General features: G+C 41.7%; 1 protein-coding gene across 1 annotated transcript; it reads right to left on the reverse strand.

The window, feature by feature from the left end:
* Positions 1–13978: 13978 nt before the first annotated feature.
* Positions 13979–18239, reverse strand: LOC105940106 (hydroxycarboxylic acid receptor 2-like). Its single transcript, XM_012882560.3, has 3 exons — positions 17856–18239; positions 16048–16453; positions 13979–14708 (listed from the first exon to the last, which is right to left on the reverse strand). Exons 1-3 carry the CDS (start codon positions 17987–17989, stop codon positions 14244–14246), a joined length of 1005 nt encoding a protein of 334 aa, XP_012738014.3. The 5' UTR covers positions 17990–18239; the 3' UTR covers positions 13979–14243.
* Between the last annotated feature and the right edge of the window lie 222 nt (positions 18240–18461).

Below are 18461 nucleotides of genomic sequence, written 5' to 3' on the forward strand. Positions count from 1 at the left end.
TCAATTCTGTATTCAGAGCTTTTGTAAGCAGATGCAAATAATTATGGCGTTCTTTGGCCATGCTGAACAGCCGATAGCAGCGCTGCTGATCATTGTTTCTACTATCGATACATTTCCCCTTTTAAACAAACGCATGAACGCGCAGTTATCTCAGATAACTCAATCCAGCCATACTAATCGTAAACAGCAGATGTGTTCGAAGAACCCAATTAGCCGGATCATGATTAGCCGGATGAAATCATCTTGGATGTGTCATTTGGTCTCGGATGTTTTAAGCAACGTACGAAGAACGGACCCCTGGTGTAGCTTCTGTTCCTGTCAGCCTTTTAGTCTCTTCCCTCCTTGATTACTCCCACCTGGTTTTGGTTAATTAGTCCCTCCCTCTTCACCTGTCTGCACACCTATTTATACCCGCCTCAGTTCTCTGCACTTTGCCAGAATGTCTCTACTCATTCACTGGTAAGAGCCTTCCAGCACCTTTTTGCTTGTGAGCCTATTCTTTGTTGCCCGACTTGTTCTCCCTGTTATTTTTGTCTCTGAGCCTGCAGAGCCTCCCTGATCCTGTCAGCCTGCCTGTTTTTGTATTATTTAAGTTCTGGAATCTGAACCTGTCACCCTGAGAGTGCTTTGTTGGAGGAACTCTGTTTTTGGCTTCAGGAAGTCGATCTGTTTCCTAGGACTGGACTGTCTGTTCGCTAGGTAGACCTGCCTGGACCATTGCTGGAGCTTTGCCTCTGTACCTTTACCTCCCCTTCATCTGATTTTGTTCATGGCTTTGCCCCCCCCCCCCCCCCCGTGTATCCAGAACATAGCTCTGCCTTCAGTTTTTGTCTGCCCCTTTTTGAACAAACCTCGATTGTAATATCGGGTTCAGTTTATCAATCATTACATTTGGCTCTGATCTTTTTCCTCAGTATGTTTTTCATTTTATTCTTCTGTTGCACTGCCCAATATAAAAGAAGTGTCCTTTCTCTGCTAATTCTAATGGATTTGTAATTTTCCGGGTTATGAATCTTTAACTGCAACAGAAAGCTAAGTAGAGAAATCATTGTATTAAAAAGATGGCAGAAGAATTGTTCTCATACTGTTTATTTTTGTTGTTCTTGCATATTTTTTCACACTTAAGTGTTTCAGAACACAAAACAATTCATTAGTCAACGACAACACAAAATAACAACACAAAATGCTGTTTTTTTTTAGAGGAATGCTTTTATTCTATGGGAATACAACTGATCCCTCAGAGAGGAAGAGCACATGTTTTGTCTTAAGGTGTGGTTTAAAGAGAATGGCTCAACTAACCGAGAAATGTCAAAGCTGCTTTTAAAAAAAACAAAACAGAAACAAAAACTAAACCAGACAGAGAGCTTTCATCAGCCCTCGCGAGGCAGGAACCTGACCTAATTTGTTTCTTTGGCATTCAAACTGTACAATTCCAGAGTGTTGTCAAACAACACACTCCAGCACGTTTTAACTTGCACCTCTTATTAAGGATCACTGTGTTGGTGAGAAGTCGTTTCACTTTACTGGAAATAGTTCATGAACTTCTGCTGGTGAACAACAACAAAAAAAAAAACACTGCTGGAGATTAAATCTAACTTTTGATCCAAAAAGCTATGATTAATAAACTTTAATATTCTAATTTATATGCTAAAAGTTTCTTAAGGGGGAGATTGTGATATAAGTGCAATAGGCTGTTAGTGAGTTATTCATTAAGTTTGTTCCACCAGCTGCCTAATATATTATAGGATCCTCTTTATCTTTGGTATCTTAGTTATGTACATGGTTCTGTACACCTGACGTATCAAACACTTATTTCAAAACTTGCGAAATGAAATTCAGTGTAACTACATGGTTAAAATCTCATTTGAATTTAAAATTTAAATAAAAATGTAAACCAGCCAAGTTTATTACATCAGGTCTGCGACTTCATTATTTAAGATTCAGTAATAATGAGACAAAGCCAATTCTAAAGCTTTGGGACACAGTGAAAGTCATTACCAGTAGCAGCTCAAGACCAAATTTACCAGGGGGGCCGCGGTGGGGCCAATGTTCTTTCATGGGGCAAAAGACAAAATATATAAACCAGGGAAAACAGGGCAAAATGTAGTCATTTAATATATTAAGTGGGCCAAAGAGCCATTTGTGGCCCTTGAAAACTGTGATCCTGTCTCAATGCGGCTGAAACTGAAAGTGAAACACATTAATTAAAAAAATTGTGTTAAAATAAAAATGTAAGGGTAAAGAATTAAATGGGCCCAAGAGACTAACCAGTTACGGTTTCTATTCATCATAAGAAAATCATTCAGTATTGTGTCTTCTGTACAGGGGCTCTAACAGGGTCCCTGACCAGTTTTACAGGGGCACCGGCCCCTGTTGCCCCTGTCTAGAACCGCCCATGGTCATTACCCACAAATGACGAAAACACAGAACAGTGGTGAACCTTCCCCTGACCAAAATTACCGCAAGAGCCCAGTGACGACTCATCCAAGAGGTCCCAAAAGACTCCACAACAACATCAAAAGCCCTGCAGGCCTCATTCCTCTCAGTGAAGATCAGAGTTCATGCCTCCACTATGAGAAAGAGACTGGGCAAAAGTGGCTTCCCTGACTGATGTGTTCATCAGAGTCACCGCCTGAAACTGGCAGAGCCAGACCCGGACCACGGAGCCAGATAGCAACGGGCTCTGAGTCGGCTCGTTTTAGCCCTCTGCACTCCGTAGCACAAATCTGAAGGTACAAGTCTGAATAACCTGTGGCCAGGATGAGTTGGGTCAAGAACTATTTTTAGCTTCCTTTTTACGGATTGTTACTGAATGGAAGGTCAGTCTTGATGATCCTCTGCTCAGATCTAATTGTTGTAGTTTGAACGTGTGAAACTGTAACTGTAACTAAACCCCCTCAGGGCCTAAAGTCAAACATTAAATTAGCCTCTCACACTAAAACAAGCAGAGCTAGTGATTTCCATCTTAAACGTTAACTTCTGTCACTTCCCTTCGCTGCTGGCATGTTCTCCTGCTCTGTCACACTGTGTTATAGAGATGAGTTAATATTGCACAAAACCAGCGCCACATTCCTTTTTCCAGCAGCACGGCCATTTACACACAGTCAGGCATGTGCTGTCTTGCACTTCTGACAACTGTCACAGCATTTTTTTCCGTTTTTTTTTTTTACAAACTGTTACTAGATATTCGTGGAGAATAAAATTTATCCACAACCTATTCCCGTCTCATTCCAATGTGAACAAATACTAAATTATGTAAACATTCATCAGTGGGATGGAAATGACACTGCATTGGTGCGAGATCTACAAGGAACCTTCTTTTTCTGAGACAGAAAATCTTGGTTCAGCACATTAAGAATTACACACAAAAAGAGTAAAATCAGCAAAACCATTGAAAATAACAAAAAATAGTATTAAGTAAATCCCATACGATTCATGGATTAAATAAAAAATAATAATAGTATTGATTAAAATAGAATAAAACAGAACTACTTAGGGAAAACAAAAGTAATAATCCAAATTTGGCTCAGACAGCTATGGTTTATATTCAATTCTTAAGTCAAAATAAAATAAGATCTACAACCACAAAATAGTGACTAAGACATTAAATTAAAATTTGATTTCCAGCTGAGTACGAGAACTTCTGCTAGGAAAGAGGGGCTAAGGATATTCCACCTGGAAACAAAAGTCTCTTTTGACACTGTAGAAGAAATTGGGCTTTCTAGAATTTGGGTTCGGCAGATATGCTGAAGCAGTCTGACTTCTACCTAGACGTAGGTAGATTTAATCTGATCTCACGAGCTCGCTGAAGACCAGTAAAATAAAAAAAGATCTGTATGCTACGGGGTTGGAATAATGAGACAAAGGCAAAGTTTCCAGGACCAAATCCTTCCCCAGAGCGAGATGTTTGATTTCATGAAAATATGGGACTGAAAAAGACCTGGCTGCAGAAACAAATTAAAGGGGGGAGGAGGGGATTCCATCTTTTCACTTTTTCAAAAACTATTTATTATGCTTTCAGCTGAAAAGTGGCTCGTTGGTCATTCCTGCTGTGCTGAGATTTTTTTTTATCTCAATAAAATCTCAAAACCTAGAAACAAAAGTGTAGCCAGTGTTGCCAGATTGGGCAGGTTTCCACCAAATTTGGCTTCTTTTGAACACATTGCTGGGGAGAAAAAAAGCTAATCAGCATATTGTAAGAATTTGGGAAGCTGTTCACACATTTGGCAGTTTTTTTTTTTTTTTAGAAAGAATTAACAACAAAATATATCAAAATAGTTGTCACTGTGTGGCAGAAAACAAAACTGCCACATCTTAATAAATGCTATCTAACACCACAGTCCAAAAACATGACTGTTAGGTTAATTGGCCTCTCTAAATTCTCCTTAGGTGTGAGTGTGTGTGCGTGAATGGTTGTTTGTCTCTGTGTTGCCCTGTGATGGACTGGCGACCTGACCAGGGTGTACCCTGCCTCTCGCCCATTGACAGCTGGAAATGGGCAACAGCACCCCTCGCAACCAAATGGATGGATGGAAGGTATAATTTGTCGAACCTGACAACTTCAATCATTAACCGTCTCTGGTTAATCCCGTGTCATTATAAAATTGTATTGGTCGATGTTTCTAAACGCTCCAAACTGGGGATCAGTTCTACTGATCAACTTAAAAATGTTAAATGGCTGTGTGAAGTTGTGACTTACAACTAAAAATGACAAAGCGAGACGGTTACTTTCATTTGCTTGAACTTTAGTGAAAACAGTGAAAAAAAAAAAGAAAAACGTACAGCGTGCCAGTTGGATCGGCTCAGCAACTACTCTCTCATCAGGTTACGCTGCTTTGTTGTCTTCCTGCTCCTACAGCATCATGAGTAATAAAGTCCACCTTAATGTAACTCCAAATAAATGCAGTCTCAATTTTAACCACATTTAACACATGAACTGTGTCATCAACATCAATGTTAACTTATATTTTTTAACTCATTAACTTATTCATTTGTTATGAAATAATAGGTCCTCAACAAATAAATTAACATGTGAAAGAGAAATGTTGGGCTAGATCTATAATCCATGAGAGAAAGGCATTTTTTTATTAAGTTAGATTTACAACTCGTGCATTCTCGAACATTTAGAGGAATCGTTAATCAGCCGTAAGAGTTTCTTTGTTTCTGCAAAACGTTAACCCTTTGGTACCTCGGTCACTCCACTTTCTTCCCAAAGAAGCCTCCGGGATTAAAAACCTCTGATGGAGATCACCTTGTCTGTGAAATCAAGAATTATTTAATTTGCAATCAAAGTACAGTTTTCCTGTAACAATGTCAGCATCTTCTTTGGATTAAAGTAACCACGCATCGCACCACTTTACACAAAACCTTTCGCCATGTCGGATCTAACTGTATGTCACCACTCTATTAAATTATGTAACCTCTACTTGACCCCAGATATCCTACTCCGTGCGCTTCAGAAAAAAGTTCCTGTTTTAATCCTGGAGAAAATACAATCTTCCATCAGGTCATTTCCAGCACCCTTTCTACTCTAACGCTCATCTGAAGCTGCTCTGCTCCACCTTCACTCTTCCTGTAATCAATTCCTTTCTCAGTTCCCTTTCTATAGATACCATCCTCATGTCAAAAATCCTGCCCTCACCCTTTAACATCATTTGACAGGCACTGTTTTTTCAACACATACTGAATCCAAATATACATTCACTTATCTTTCTATCAACTTGTTACAAATCCTGATCCAGTTAGTTCCAACACAATGTATGCAGCTTTCATTCCTTAACTATCCTGTCTGAAATAACAACCATCTTCCTAAATTACTACCTTATCTGGGGGCCTGCAATAGAACTAGCTTCTAATTCTGGTCTCACCTTTTCCATCCTAGACACCAGCTGCTCACACTAATAGAATCAGACTTAACTGCATTATAGTGCCCTCTGTTTTACTATTTTATCTAACATTTACTAATATGTACATTACCACCCTCCCCCTTTTTCTGAAACAAAACTTTATTTACTGCTAGTTTTGTTACAGAAACATCAACAGAAAACAGTAGAAAGTCGTCAAGGGGAGTAAATTCAACTGCAAATGCTAATCTTTGTTGAAGTAGGAAAAACACTTCCCCCGTATCCTGAATCCAGATCAAAACATTATTCAATTTTATCATACCTTTTATCTTCACGAGGTCCCTCAAAGGTTGCATGAGATCAATAAAACCAGAATGTAGTGGCGACTGCAGCCTGATTGTCTCTGTCACACGCAGCAGTTTGGCTTTGTGAGGATGCTCTATTTGTGACCAGAGTAAATACTAGGTGTTCCTGCGGAAATAACACAGCCCAGGAAAGACACGTTTTCTGGCAACCACAATTTATCTGTACTGACCTTAAAACCACGTTGATGACGATGTCTCAATACTTAGGCCGCGGCCTGAAGGCAGATCTCAGCAGTAAGAGAAGCCAACAGCAAGTCATTAACATACTGAATTAGGCTGGTGTTTGTGGGCAGAGGACATGTCTGTAAAACATCTGTTATAACCTGATTAAAAAATACCAGGTATTATAGAAAACTTGGTTGCCGACTGGTATATCGTAGCTGGCAACTTTTATATGTAAAATAGAAAAAATCTCGATATTCTCTAGCTAATGAGAAATAGCATAACATGTTTGTCAAATCTATACATGTGTACCACTGATAATGAAGACTTCAAAGTGGAAATGGCCACTTTTGGATTAAACACAGCAATTGTAGATATTTTGTTTAAAAACAAAATGTTTAGCTCTGAGCACATGTGTGCATTCCAAAACATGGAGAGAAAGAAAAAATATGAGGAAACATGTCATCCAACATCATATACCATTATTGTTGTTCAGCAGTAGCAACCTCCACACACTCGGGTCGGGTGCCACATACATATTCCTAGAAGTGACTGTCTATGTTTTACCTTAAAGATTATTGTTACCAGTCTGTGTGGTTCCTGTCATAGATCAGATTGGCATGTGGCAATTCAGGTGAAGGGAGGAAGGAACTTTAGACTGCATTCAAGGCTTCCATGGCTGGAACACTGAGAGAACACCAGATGCAGAGGATCCTGTTCACCGTCCCCAACAGAGGTCAGCAACCCTTTCCCCACGTGTTGCAACGGCAGATGCTGTTATTTATCTGAGAAGCATCTCAGTGACAAAGTCTCAGTCCACAACTTAGAATCTGATAAAATATGTGGCTCCGGTATGTGCTGAAAGTTCATGCAGTCATTTCCCCTGACAGCTTGGGATCTGCAGTGCTCATGCTGCTTGGTCATCCTCAAGGGTGTGTAAATATCATCCATTGGAAGAGTTATCCACTTGCCGGGGGTACTGACCTCGTGGAGGTGAGGTCACGTTAGGATCTTTATTAGCTTAAAGACAATACAGAAGACTAAAGACAGGGGAGGATTAGATCTGCCTAACTTCCATAACTATTACTTAGCAAATAGGCTACAATACATCTCTAAATGGATAAAAAATAGTCTTTTAGATGAGCCTTGGTTAGATATAGAACAGGAAATGTGCAATAATATCATGATTTCAGATCTGCCGTTTATTAGCTCAAATATAAAACGGCATACATGCTTCAAAAATATCAACATTACTTCTACTCTGACAGCATGGTGGGAGTTCCTCAAAATGACAAAGTCATCCCTTATCCCATGCAGTCGTACACCTATCTGGAATAACCCTGATATCCTACAAAATAATAAAATGATAAACTTTACATACTGGAAGAATAAAGGTATTAAATATCTGGGACATCTACTTGACGGAACCGAGTTCATCAATTTTGCTAAACTAAATATGCAATATGGCATTAGTAAAAATTAATTCTTGGAATATGAACAACTTAAATCTATAATTAAAAATAAATATAAGCATATTAATGGTGGTTTACAAGTCCCAACTAATATATTAGAGTTCTTAGATTTAACCCCCCCCCCCCAAACTACTGTCTAAATCATACAGGACACTGACTAAAATAGATGATTCGATATCTCTTCCTATAATGAAGTGGGAAAAGGATTTATCAGGCACCTTTGAACAAAATTTCTGGGCTCAGACATGTCTAAGAACTTTCAAATTGACTAGAAACACCAACTTACAACTAATACAATACAAAATCCTTCACAGAGTACACTACACAGGACAAAGATTATTCAAGATGGGTCTGGCATAATCTAATATCTGCCCACACTGCATAGACAATCATCCTGATAATTATATTCATGCGTTATGGTTATGCACACCAGTCCAGAGGTTCTGGACACAGATATGTAAGGACTTATCAAAGTGCTTGAGCTGTAAAATTACACCTTCCCCATCAGTTTGCCTGCTCGGTAATTTTGAGGAAAGTCCTCTGAAAAAAGAAATAGTTTACATGGTTTTTACTGCTTTATGTATCCCAAAGAAAACTATCCTCATGAATTGGAAAAGTAAACAAAATCTCAGTATCAATCAGTATAGAGATCTTTTGTTGGATCATATTAATCTAGAGACAGCATCTGCTTCCACATCTGATTGGTCTCTTTGGGCTCCTCTGATCAACACCATCACTTAGTGGAATAGGGGGCGGTGGGTTGCTTCCTGCAGGACGCAGTGGCTGGATGGAGGGGTTCCTGGGGCCCTGGGGGCACTTGGAGTAGGGCGCCTGGTGGATCCGGCTCCGGGGTCTGTTGCCCCCATCTGGGAGGAGTTTGGGAGGCCTACGGGTGGCCTACAGCAGCCGCTTGCGGCGCTCTTTGGGAGCTGCGTGTTGACGGACGTGGGTTACTGACCTGGTAGCTGTGCTGCCGCTGGGTGGGGCCGGGGTGGGTCTGGGGGTCTGGGGTCCCTGGGGCGCGCCACCCTCGGGCGAGGGCCCCGGCGGGGCCTCGGGGGTTCCGGTTCCAGGGGGTGTGCCGCTTTTGGTGTGGGCCGGCGCGCGCCCGGGTGTCCGCCCCTGCACGGGGCCTCTGGTGAGCTGGGGGGCCTCGGGGCCCATTAAGCTGGTAGGGGGGCATGGTCATTAACATCTCTGGGCAGATGCTCTTCTCCTTCATTGGATAGGCACTCTGCCAGTGGGGGGAGGGGGAAAGGAGGGGGAGTAGGGACCTACCCAGCCTGGATGTCTACTGTCGAATGTATGGTGAGTTGTTTGAACGTTAGTGTTGGGGAGGGATTAATCTACGGGTGGGGGGGTGGACGTTCTGGTGGGCTTGTGTCCTGCCCCCTGTCCCGGTCCTGGTCCGTGTCGTCTTCCGGTGCGGGTTTCACCTGGGGGGTGGGGTTTGGGATGGCTCGTGCGGGCCGGCTGGCCAGGGTCCCCCCTCTTATTTATTATTATTATTATTATTATTATTATTTTTATTTATTTATTTATTTAGTTAGTTTTTTTTGGGGGGGGGGGGCCAGTAGGCTTGGTGGGTGGGTGGGCTGGGGGGGGTTGAGGTGTTGGCCCTGGTGAGTGGTTGGCTGGCGGGCCCTGCGGCCTCTCCCTGGCCCCCGGGCTATGGTGGTGCCGCTGGCGAGGCCCCCTTCTCTGGGTGGGGCTTTCGGGGAGCGGGGGTGCCTATTGGAGTCAGTAGGGGAGCTGGCTCCCTGGGTTGGCTTCCCAGTCATTTGCTCCCCATCCCCGGACTCCTCCCTCTGCCTGCTCCATCACGCCGCCACACATGTAGGTCCTGGGGGAGGGGGCGTTACTGGAGGTTGCCACTTTCTGGTGACGCCCCTCTCCCCAATTTTATCATGCATCTTAGACACTTTCACTTCAAACATTTTTCACATCGCACACTCATATAGGCCATGGTAGGGGGTGGGGGGAAGACATCTGGGGGGGGGGGGGGGCTTATGTTGTGTGGGCCTCACCTCGGACGGCTCCCTTCACCTCCTCTCCCACTTAGACATTGAGGGTTCTGGGCAGTCGCCCAGAGGGGGTGCGCTGTCAACAGCTTCCTTCCGGAAGGGGGTGGGCTGTGCCGTGCATCCCCTTCGGCGCTCCCAGTTTTTAAACGCACTTGAGAACAACATGCAACAACACAACATTTGAGCAGGCGTAGGGAGGATCGGGGTCTTCTGCACACCCCCGTTCTCCGATGGCGGCAAGGAGTCTGGGGCCTGGAGGAGGTGCGGGCCACTGTGTCCGGGGTCTTGGCGGGGGGCTGCGGTGTGTAGTCAGCGGCTTGCCAGGTCTGGGGCTGATGCCTCCGCTCCCCCCAGGAGGGGCGGGGGGCAGGGATGGCAAGGGTAAGGTGGGGGAGGGAGGGGGTTTATTAGGTATTTAGGGGGAGGGGGGGGGCTCTGGCCGGGTGGCTCGTGCGGGTCGTGTTGGCCCGCCCTCTTGGGGGGGCCCGGTCCGGGGGGCGTCTGGTCCGGGGCCGGGGCTGGGGGTCGGGCACAAGCAGTCGTATAGTCGATTTGGGGTGACCCCCCCCCCCCCTGGTCAGTGTTGGATGTGAGTGTTATGTGGGAATGTGTGTACAGCGTCTTTTTCTTTTCTTTTTCTTTTTTTTTTCTCTGTGTGTGGTGAGTGGGGCACAAGGGAGGGATGGTGTGAATGAGTTTTCCATTTTTTTTTTCCAGGTATGGGTGTGGTCCGCTCCCTCTCCCAAGAACATCTCAAGTCTCCGCTAGGTGCGGAGCCCATCCCCCCACGTCCTGCCCTCCTCCACTTCATTGGCGGGCGCCTTGGCCCTCTGGCGCATTGGTTGGCTTCGGGTTTGAGGCGGGTTCCCGGGCGTGCGCCGGCCCACTCCCGGCGGCCTCTTCGTGGGGCCTGGCCCCCCGGGGGGCGGCCGGGGCCCCCGTCGCGGGGGCGGGGCGCCCCTGGGGCCTCTGGCCCTCAGGGCCCATGGCCGAGACCACTTCAGCGGGGCTAGCTGCCGGCGGAGCCCACGGGCTCGTCCCCGCGGCTCTTGAGGGCGTCGGCATTGCGGTGGCTGGGGGATTTCCTCGGGGTCGTCTCTGCTCCTTCCTTGGGGGGGGGGTTGCAGATATCCTGTGTCGGCCCCTCCTGGGCGACCTGCTTTAGGGACCCCTTTGGGAGTCCGGGGTTACGGGTCCCCTGACGCCTGCCTCTGTGGTCGGGGAAGGTGGGTCTTCGGTTCTCCACAATCACTATCAAGCTATTTCTGGATAATCTTCACCTAAACTAGTGCACTTTCACATCTCCCACAGGTGCTGGGTCCCAGGTATTAAGTGTTCACTTATATACAGTAATCTTATAATTTATTTATTTATTTATGTTCTTTCACTTTCTTCTTTCAAATATCACATTACATATGTCAGCTTACATAATAGTATATATGATTTAGCAATGGCATCTAGGTGTTATTCGAGTGTATCTGTTGCTTTATGTCTGTTGGTTGTGCTGTTCTTTTTGTGTCTCTTTCCAGGTGATGGAGCAGACAAAGAAGGTTTTATCATTCTCTCCCTTTTATCTCCTCTTTCTTTCACCTCTACTCTTTTTTTTCTTTTCTTTCACTTTTTGTTCTTCCTTTACTCTCCCATTGTCATGTCCATATAATTTGAAATTCTCCTTGCAGGAATCATAATAAAGCTATTTACAAGCATAAATCAAGTGGAGCACTATGGCGAAAGCTGTTCGCTCCACTTGTAAAAGCAAAATCTGTCGAGCTCTATCTGGCATTGAGACATCAATTCCTATTGCCATATTGCTAGACAGGACACTGGGAAAAAAAAAAAAAAAACGGATTTGGTGGCACCATGCCAGGCTGACCTGCTGGTGGGGTAAGATGAACTACACAGTCCCGTGCCCAATGTCCAGGGCAACCACAGTTGTAGCAGATGTCAGTGGGTGTTCTTAAAGTTCTGCCGTATCTCCCTCGTCCTTTCGGCCCTTTGCTCCTTCCCCCATGCCCACACTGACCACCACACTGCCATCCGCTTCCACGTCCAGGACCAACAGACCTGTAATTAAATGGAGGATAGAAAACAGGAGGAGAAAAAAAAACCTCAGGTAGTGATGGGTATCACTACCCGATCCGTACCGGTAGCACGATCCGTACCATCAGCTCATTTGCGCACGCTCGAACAGAATAACTTCCGGGTTGCCAAAAAAATAATTTAATTACGGTACTGAAAATACTTGTTTCTATACTTAAATCATTAAAGAATGCTAAACTATATTGTATAGAAAATATTTTAGATTTTTCTGGAAGAAATTTTGCGTTTTACCTTCTCTCCATTGTATTGCTTGACGTCATTATTGGATATGCTCAGACGTCCGTGAATATATCATTGCATTACGTTTTGTCTGAATGCACTCCATTAGTTTTATTATTTGTTCAAACAGGACCGGGAAAAAATTTTTTTATCCTTAATTATAAGGTGAATTTTGTTATACAAATAATCTTGAACTAAAAATTAGTTTTATTAGAAAGTTAAAACTATTGATTAAGAGTTTAGCGCCCTCTGGTGTACAAATCATGAACAAGAGAAGACCCTGTCATAAAATTACCCGTATTGTTTGTTTTTTACAAAAAACGAACAGGGAATAGAACAAAGAACACATAACAAAGCCAAGGCATACTTCGTAAAATGCATTTATTAAGTACAAAATACACAAATACATATGCAAATCAAATAAATGATTAAAAAAACCTGAAGAATATTCAAAATAAAATATGTTTCTATACTCATAAACGTGTTCATAGCTGGGTTTTTTTTATGTCACTACGTTCGTTTGGTGAACTGTCAGCTCATTTGCGCACGCACGAACAGAATAACTTCCGGTAAGCAATATTTCGTTTTTCTTACTTTTTTATTCTTTTTTCGGGCCGGGTGTTTCTTTTTGTATATCTTAGTATTTGCGTAACTATATATATATATATATATATATATATATATATATATATATATATATATATATATATATATATATATATATATATATTATATGTATATATATATATATATATATATTATATGTATACACCATATATTATATGTATACACCATATATTATATGTATACATATAACTTGCAACTGCAAGGCTTAATAACTGGGACAAAACCACGTTGGGCTTGTTTTAAGGTTCTGCTAACAGACACAACATTTAGAACGCAAAAAGTAAAAAAAAAAATACAAAAATCCCTGAAAGAGAAAAAGCTCAACACTTCATGTTTTAAGAGCCATTAAACTCTGAGCTGAACTTTTTTTTAATATATAACTTAAAGCAGCACAGTGTAAAAAAACAAACTCTTCTCTCTCTCTCTCTCTCTCTCTCTCTCTCTCTCTCTCTCTCTCTCTCTCTCTCTATATATATATATATATATATATATATATATATATATATATATATATATATATATATATATATATATATTCACAGTGTAACATTTAGCCACTAGGGGCGCTCGACCTGTAACTTTCAGGTATCAGGTCTAGCCACTGGCTGCACTACACTGAACCAAAATTAAACAGAAACCCCCCAAAATAATTTATTTTACCTCAAATTAAGCTAATACATTGGTCAAAACTTACATCATGCTGCTTTAACTTGCAGAGTATACATCAGGAATATTAGCTTTAAATACGCTATACAATCATAGTTACATCATACAGCAACACAAAATCACATAAATTGGTGTGTGTTTATATTTTGACTGAACAAACATCTTCACAGGTCTGCATCTCCCTTTTCAGCAGTAGGGTTATGCATTAAGTAACACACAGCTTGCAGTGAAAAATACAGAACACAACAATTTTCTATAAATTACCTCGCTAGGTTATATAAAATGTCAACCTGGATTAAAACCTAACAAAGAAATGTAGACCTTAATACTCAAAATTTGTACATGTAATTTTACTGAAACAAAAAGGTTTATTTCTTGAATTGCTCCCAGTAGTTACATTAAACTCTACTGGTTACTTTCCTGAAACTAACTGGCAACATTGAATGAACTCAAATGTCAAGTTTACATTCCTGCTCCATGCAGGTTGCTTTTCTAAAATTCACAGTTTACTTAAGTAACCAGAAACTTGCAGAAATTACTTGCAGTTACTTTCCTGAAATTCTCAGGTTGCTTTCCTCAAACATAAACTTAAAACAATTTTCACTGAAGATACATCTGGGTTTCTGTGGATTGTGGTCCGTACTTGTTGCCTTATGTTTAAAGCTTTGCTCTTCAGTAAACACCTGTATGGAACAGCGGTTGCCAACTTTTTATGACATATACAACCAGTGAAGCTTAAGAAAGGTTGACTAATAATCATTTTTTTCAACGTTTTAAATAAATACTTTGAGCTCCTGATGTTAGAGTTGTTGTTGTTGTAGCTGTAGCGGTTGATGGGCCAGTGACAGAGTCCAGCAGTCTCTGCTTTAGAAACGATGGGCAGAAAGTGGAGATGTAAGCAACTTTAAACCCTGAGTTGTAGAAGCAGTAAACCAGTGGGTCCAGCAAGCAGTCAGCATAGGACAAAACCATGAGTGCATCGTACACCTGGACAGCTACTTCCTCTTCTTGCGTCCATTCTTTCACCCGCACAATCAGCAGCGCCGCCCGGGCTATTGTGCACGGCAGGAAGCAGATGGAGAAGACTACGGCGACAGACACAACGGCAAACACAGCTCTCCTCAGCTTGGCCTTCTCCCCGATCGTCTTCCTCTGCAGTCGGCTGACGATGCGAGCCGTGCAGTAAATGAGGATGATGTAGGGGATGACGATTTGAGAGAAGAAGATGGTCTAGACAAAAGATAAGACTTATGATTAAGAGTAGCAGTGCTTTTTGTAATAAAAAATGGATATTGTAGCTTTTTACTTTCAAACCAAAAACAACTGATTGAAATCTGAATCTGAGTCAGTGCTGAATCACTGCAAAAACAGAACTAAAATAAGTTACACTTTTCTTGAAATGAATGTCTTAATACTTTATTTGAGTAGGTAAATAAGATCATCTGCCAATGGAATAACATTTTTGCACTCAAAATAGGAAGAACTTAACCTGACGCCGCCAGATGGATTTGCTCCGCATATCCATCTGGAAACCTTCCGTTGAAGTAATTTTGGGAAGGGGCGAAAATACTGGTTAGCTGATTGGCCTATGTTGGTGATAGACGGGGCAAATAAACCAATCAGATCAACGAAGCATATGACAATAGCGACGATGAAAACACAACCACAAGCTCTTGCCGAAACCAGTTGGGAGAAGAGCAAAAACATCTTTTCCTCTGAGAAAAGTCTCCAGAGCAGTGTTTTGCTCTTCTTTCAGTGAAGAAATACTCTGTAATTCCGATAAAACTTGCTCGATAGCCACGCTAACGCTAGTTTCGTCGGCTGAAGCCGCCATGTTCTTTAGACTGAACTGTCGTGCTTCTCGTTGCGTCACACCTCAACCCGCCTCAAAGCCAACGCTGATTGGACGTTCGTTTGGTGAACTGCTCCAAATTTTCTTTAACGGAAAGTAGCCAGACTGATCTGCGAGTGAAACCTTGAAAGCATCCTGATCTCACGAGGCTAGGAAGAACTCATCTCTATCAACTTATTTTAAGTGCAGTATATCTAATTATCTTATTTTTGCGTTAAAATTACTCTTTCCATTGCAGATAATCTTATTTACCTGCTCAAATCAGGGACAAATACACTAATTTTAAGAAAATTGTACTTATTTTTAGTTCTGTTTTTGCAGTGATCATAAAGAACATATTGTATGAAATAATATTAATCTAGGTTTTAAACATATAAACTGTTGTACTTATGAAGAATGCCCTGCAAATTAGAGCTGATTTGATTATGAAAATTTAGTTTTTTGTTATAGAAATTACTGTAGCCCCTGCTAACCCATTTGCTCTATCAAGTTCTCAAATTAACAATTAAACATCATTTACATAAACCAATTAATCTAAGAGTCAAGTTTTTTAACTGTGGGAGGACGCTGGAGTACCCAGAGGGAACCCAGGCATGCACAGGGACTCCATGAAGAAAGACCCAAGGTCAAAATTTGAACCCAGGACATTCTTGCTACAAGGCGTAAGTGCTCCCAAATATAGCATCCTAACATAGATGAATAAAAACAGAGCCTTACCTCTCTGAAGGAGTCCGTCATGTTGTCAAGAGTTGTGGAATTCTCTCGGCCCCAGCTGTTGCAGCAATCAACCTTTCTTACCATCGTGGGGATGGTGAACGGCAGTAAGGACACCCATACAATCACAGAGATAAGTGGAGACTTCTTAAATGCCTTAAAACAATTTTTCCTCCCAAGATGGACCACGCTGAAGTAGCGGTCCAGACACATCAAAGTTAAGAAGGCAATGCTGGCCCCTCGATTCAGGAACCGAAAAAAGAGCAGAGCGCCACAAACTCTGGGTTCCTCACTGCCCCTCATGTTGTTCTGATAATGGTAAATCTTGAGTGGAAGAAAGGTCACCAGCAAAAAATCAGCGAGCACAATGTTGAAGAGGAACACGCAGTTGTTCTTCCAGAATTTGAACCTAAACAGGAAGCAGTTCAAAAAACATTTAGTAGAGGTAAACTGAGAGAACCAGAATATTGAACATTTGATCCACGACATCTGCAGAACAGCCAGAAACCCAACCTAACCCTAACCCAACTGTTGCTGTTTCTTTACAGTGTTAATAAGAATATGGTGCCACTTAAGTATTTTTTTAAATCAGTTTTGTTATGCTTCAAAATTGCTGCGTTTAGTAAATGTATAATTGCATGAAAGAAAACTTTGGAATGTGGTCACCTGTCATACATTCCTAGATGAGCTTTTTCCCACACATGTAGCATATGTAGCTATATGTAAGCAACATTTATGTGGCCATAGAGTCCAATTTCTATAATCTGCACATTGACATTTAAAGGTGCATAGCCACGTAACTTTACTTTTTTTAAATTGATACGTCTGTCGCTCACTCTGGTTGCATCAAGGTTTTATGAAAGAATATCACGTCCTTCTGGTGTATTAGTTGTTATTTTTGTGTTTTATGCTTTGTTTTTGCTCAGTTTGTTAGTAAATAAAGCCTTTCGTGTTTATTTATAATAAAAACAGAGGTACGTACTGCACATGTGCAGCAGGGTTTAAAACAAGGAAAAGGCTAACGGCTATTAGCATCTCCAAGTGAAACAATGAAGAATGTTCCAAGATCCAGTGGGGAAAATAAACGCAAAAAAATATATGATTCCACGAGGAAAAAGACTGGAATGTCGCTGGGAATACAATCTGAACGTATTGATTGATGTAAGTACATATTCTCAAATGAGGCTCCTAAAGTTACTGTACATCATTTTATTTAATTAAAAACGGTTGATCTTCGATCACGCCAAGTTGTCACTTTACTGCAAGGCATTTCCGGGGGTCAGACTCGGTCTGGCATTATTTACAATTGATTTATTAATTAAGCAAAACAGCGTTATAATAGTTCTGCAATACTGCCGGTAGATGGCGCTACATCTGTTTGTATCTGCTAATCGCACTCAGTGCTGCCGCTATTTTTAACCACAAAAAAGACCATCAAAACATTGTCAGCATGGAGGCTTGGTGTTTATAACCTGATCAAATTTTGTTTTTGTTTTTTTTTCAAGCATATAACGAGGCTATATATTTTTAAGCATAATGATTTTTAAAATATAAATCCAACTAATTAAATGTTGTTCTTTTATTTGTACAGACAATTGAATTTAAGAGAGACTCACAATAATTTATTTTATGCTGTCTTGAAGCAGAGAGAGCAGACATAGCTTGCAGGTCCAATGAATCTCAATTGTCTACATCATCAAATGTCTAACCTCACTGATCTGACCTTATATATACCTAATTATTAATCTTAGCATGCCGTTTCTCTGATGTCCCATATGTAAATTATTCTAACAACAGAAAAACAGTGTTACCTGAATATGAGAACGTAGAGCACTGAGAGATTAAGAGGTAGTCCCAGAGTGAATTCTCCAGCCATCACCCAGGAGAGGACTTCATATGTGGACGTATTATTTGGTGTCTTACAGTTATCAGTTAAATCATCCATTTCTCGTTTCCACCACAGTGAAGAAGCTTAGGCTGAAGTCTTCCCTGCCCCGGCTGTGAATCTTCTCCCTGCAGGCACAGATTTCCTTCTCTCTCTCTTGTCCGATGAATTCAACAGTTCCCTTCAGAGATCCCTACAGGGACCGTGGAACCCAGAGAATCCTTTCCTATCCACGCCAAAAGATACTGAGGAAATACGCACAGTAAACATACTAAATAAATCAGATAAATGCAACACTGAGTGGAGGAAAAAAAAACCTGACTGAGTTCTCTGTTTATGTGAGGCTGCAACTGATCCTTCCGAGATAAATATACACTTCATCTGGAGGTGTGGTTTAAAGAGGATGGCGCAACTAACTAAGAAACATCAAGCTACGTTTCGGAAAAAGCTTTTATTAGGAACCTGTTTTTTTACTTTTGTATTCAAAGTGTCTCTAACAAAGGACATCCTCCAGGCTCTTCTTAACGTACTC

Source organism: Fundulus heteroclitus, chromosome 15 (assembly GCF_011125445.2).
Source record: "Fundulus heteroclitus isolate FHET01 chromosome 15, MU-UCD_Fhet_4.1, whole genome shotgun sequence".
NCBI classification, from domain to species: Eukaryota; Metazoa; Chordata; class Actinopteri; order Cyprinodontiformes; family Fundulidae; genus Fundulus; species Fundulus heteroclitus.

What these genes read in the sequence shown, in the direction of transcription:
- LOC105940106 (XM_012882560.3), bottom strand. Translation starts at nt 17,989, where the DNA reads ATGGATGATTTAACTGATAACTGTAAGACACCAAATAATACGTCCACA. An exon ending in CTCTACGTTCTCATATTCAG is followed by an intron (nt 16,454 to 17,855) that starts GTAACACTGTTT and finishes CTTCCTGTTTAG; the next exon opens with GTTCAAATTCTGGAAGAACA. An exon ending in TGACGGACTCCTTCAGAGAG is followed by an intron (nt 14,709 to 16,047) that starts GTAAGGCTCTGT and finishes TCTTTTGTCTAG; the next exon opens with ACCATCTTCTTCTCTCAAAT.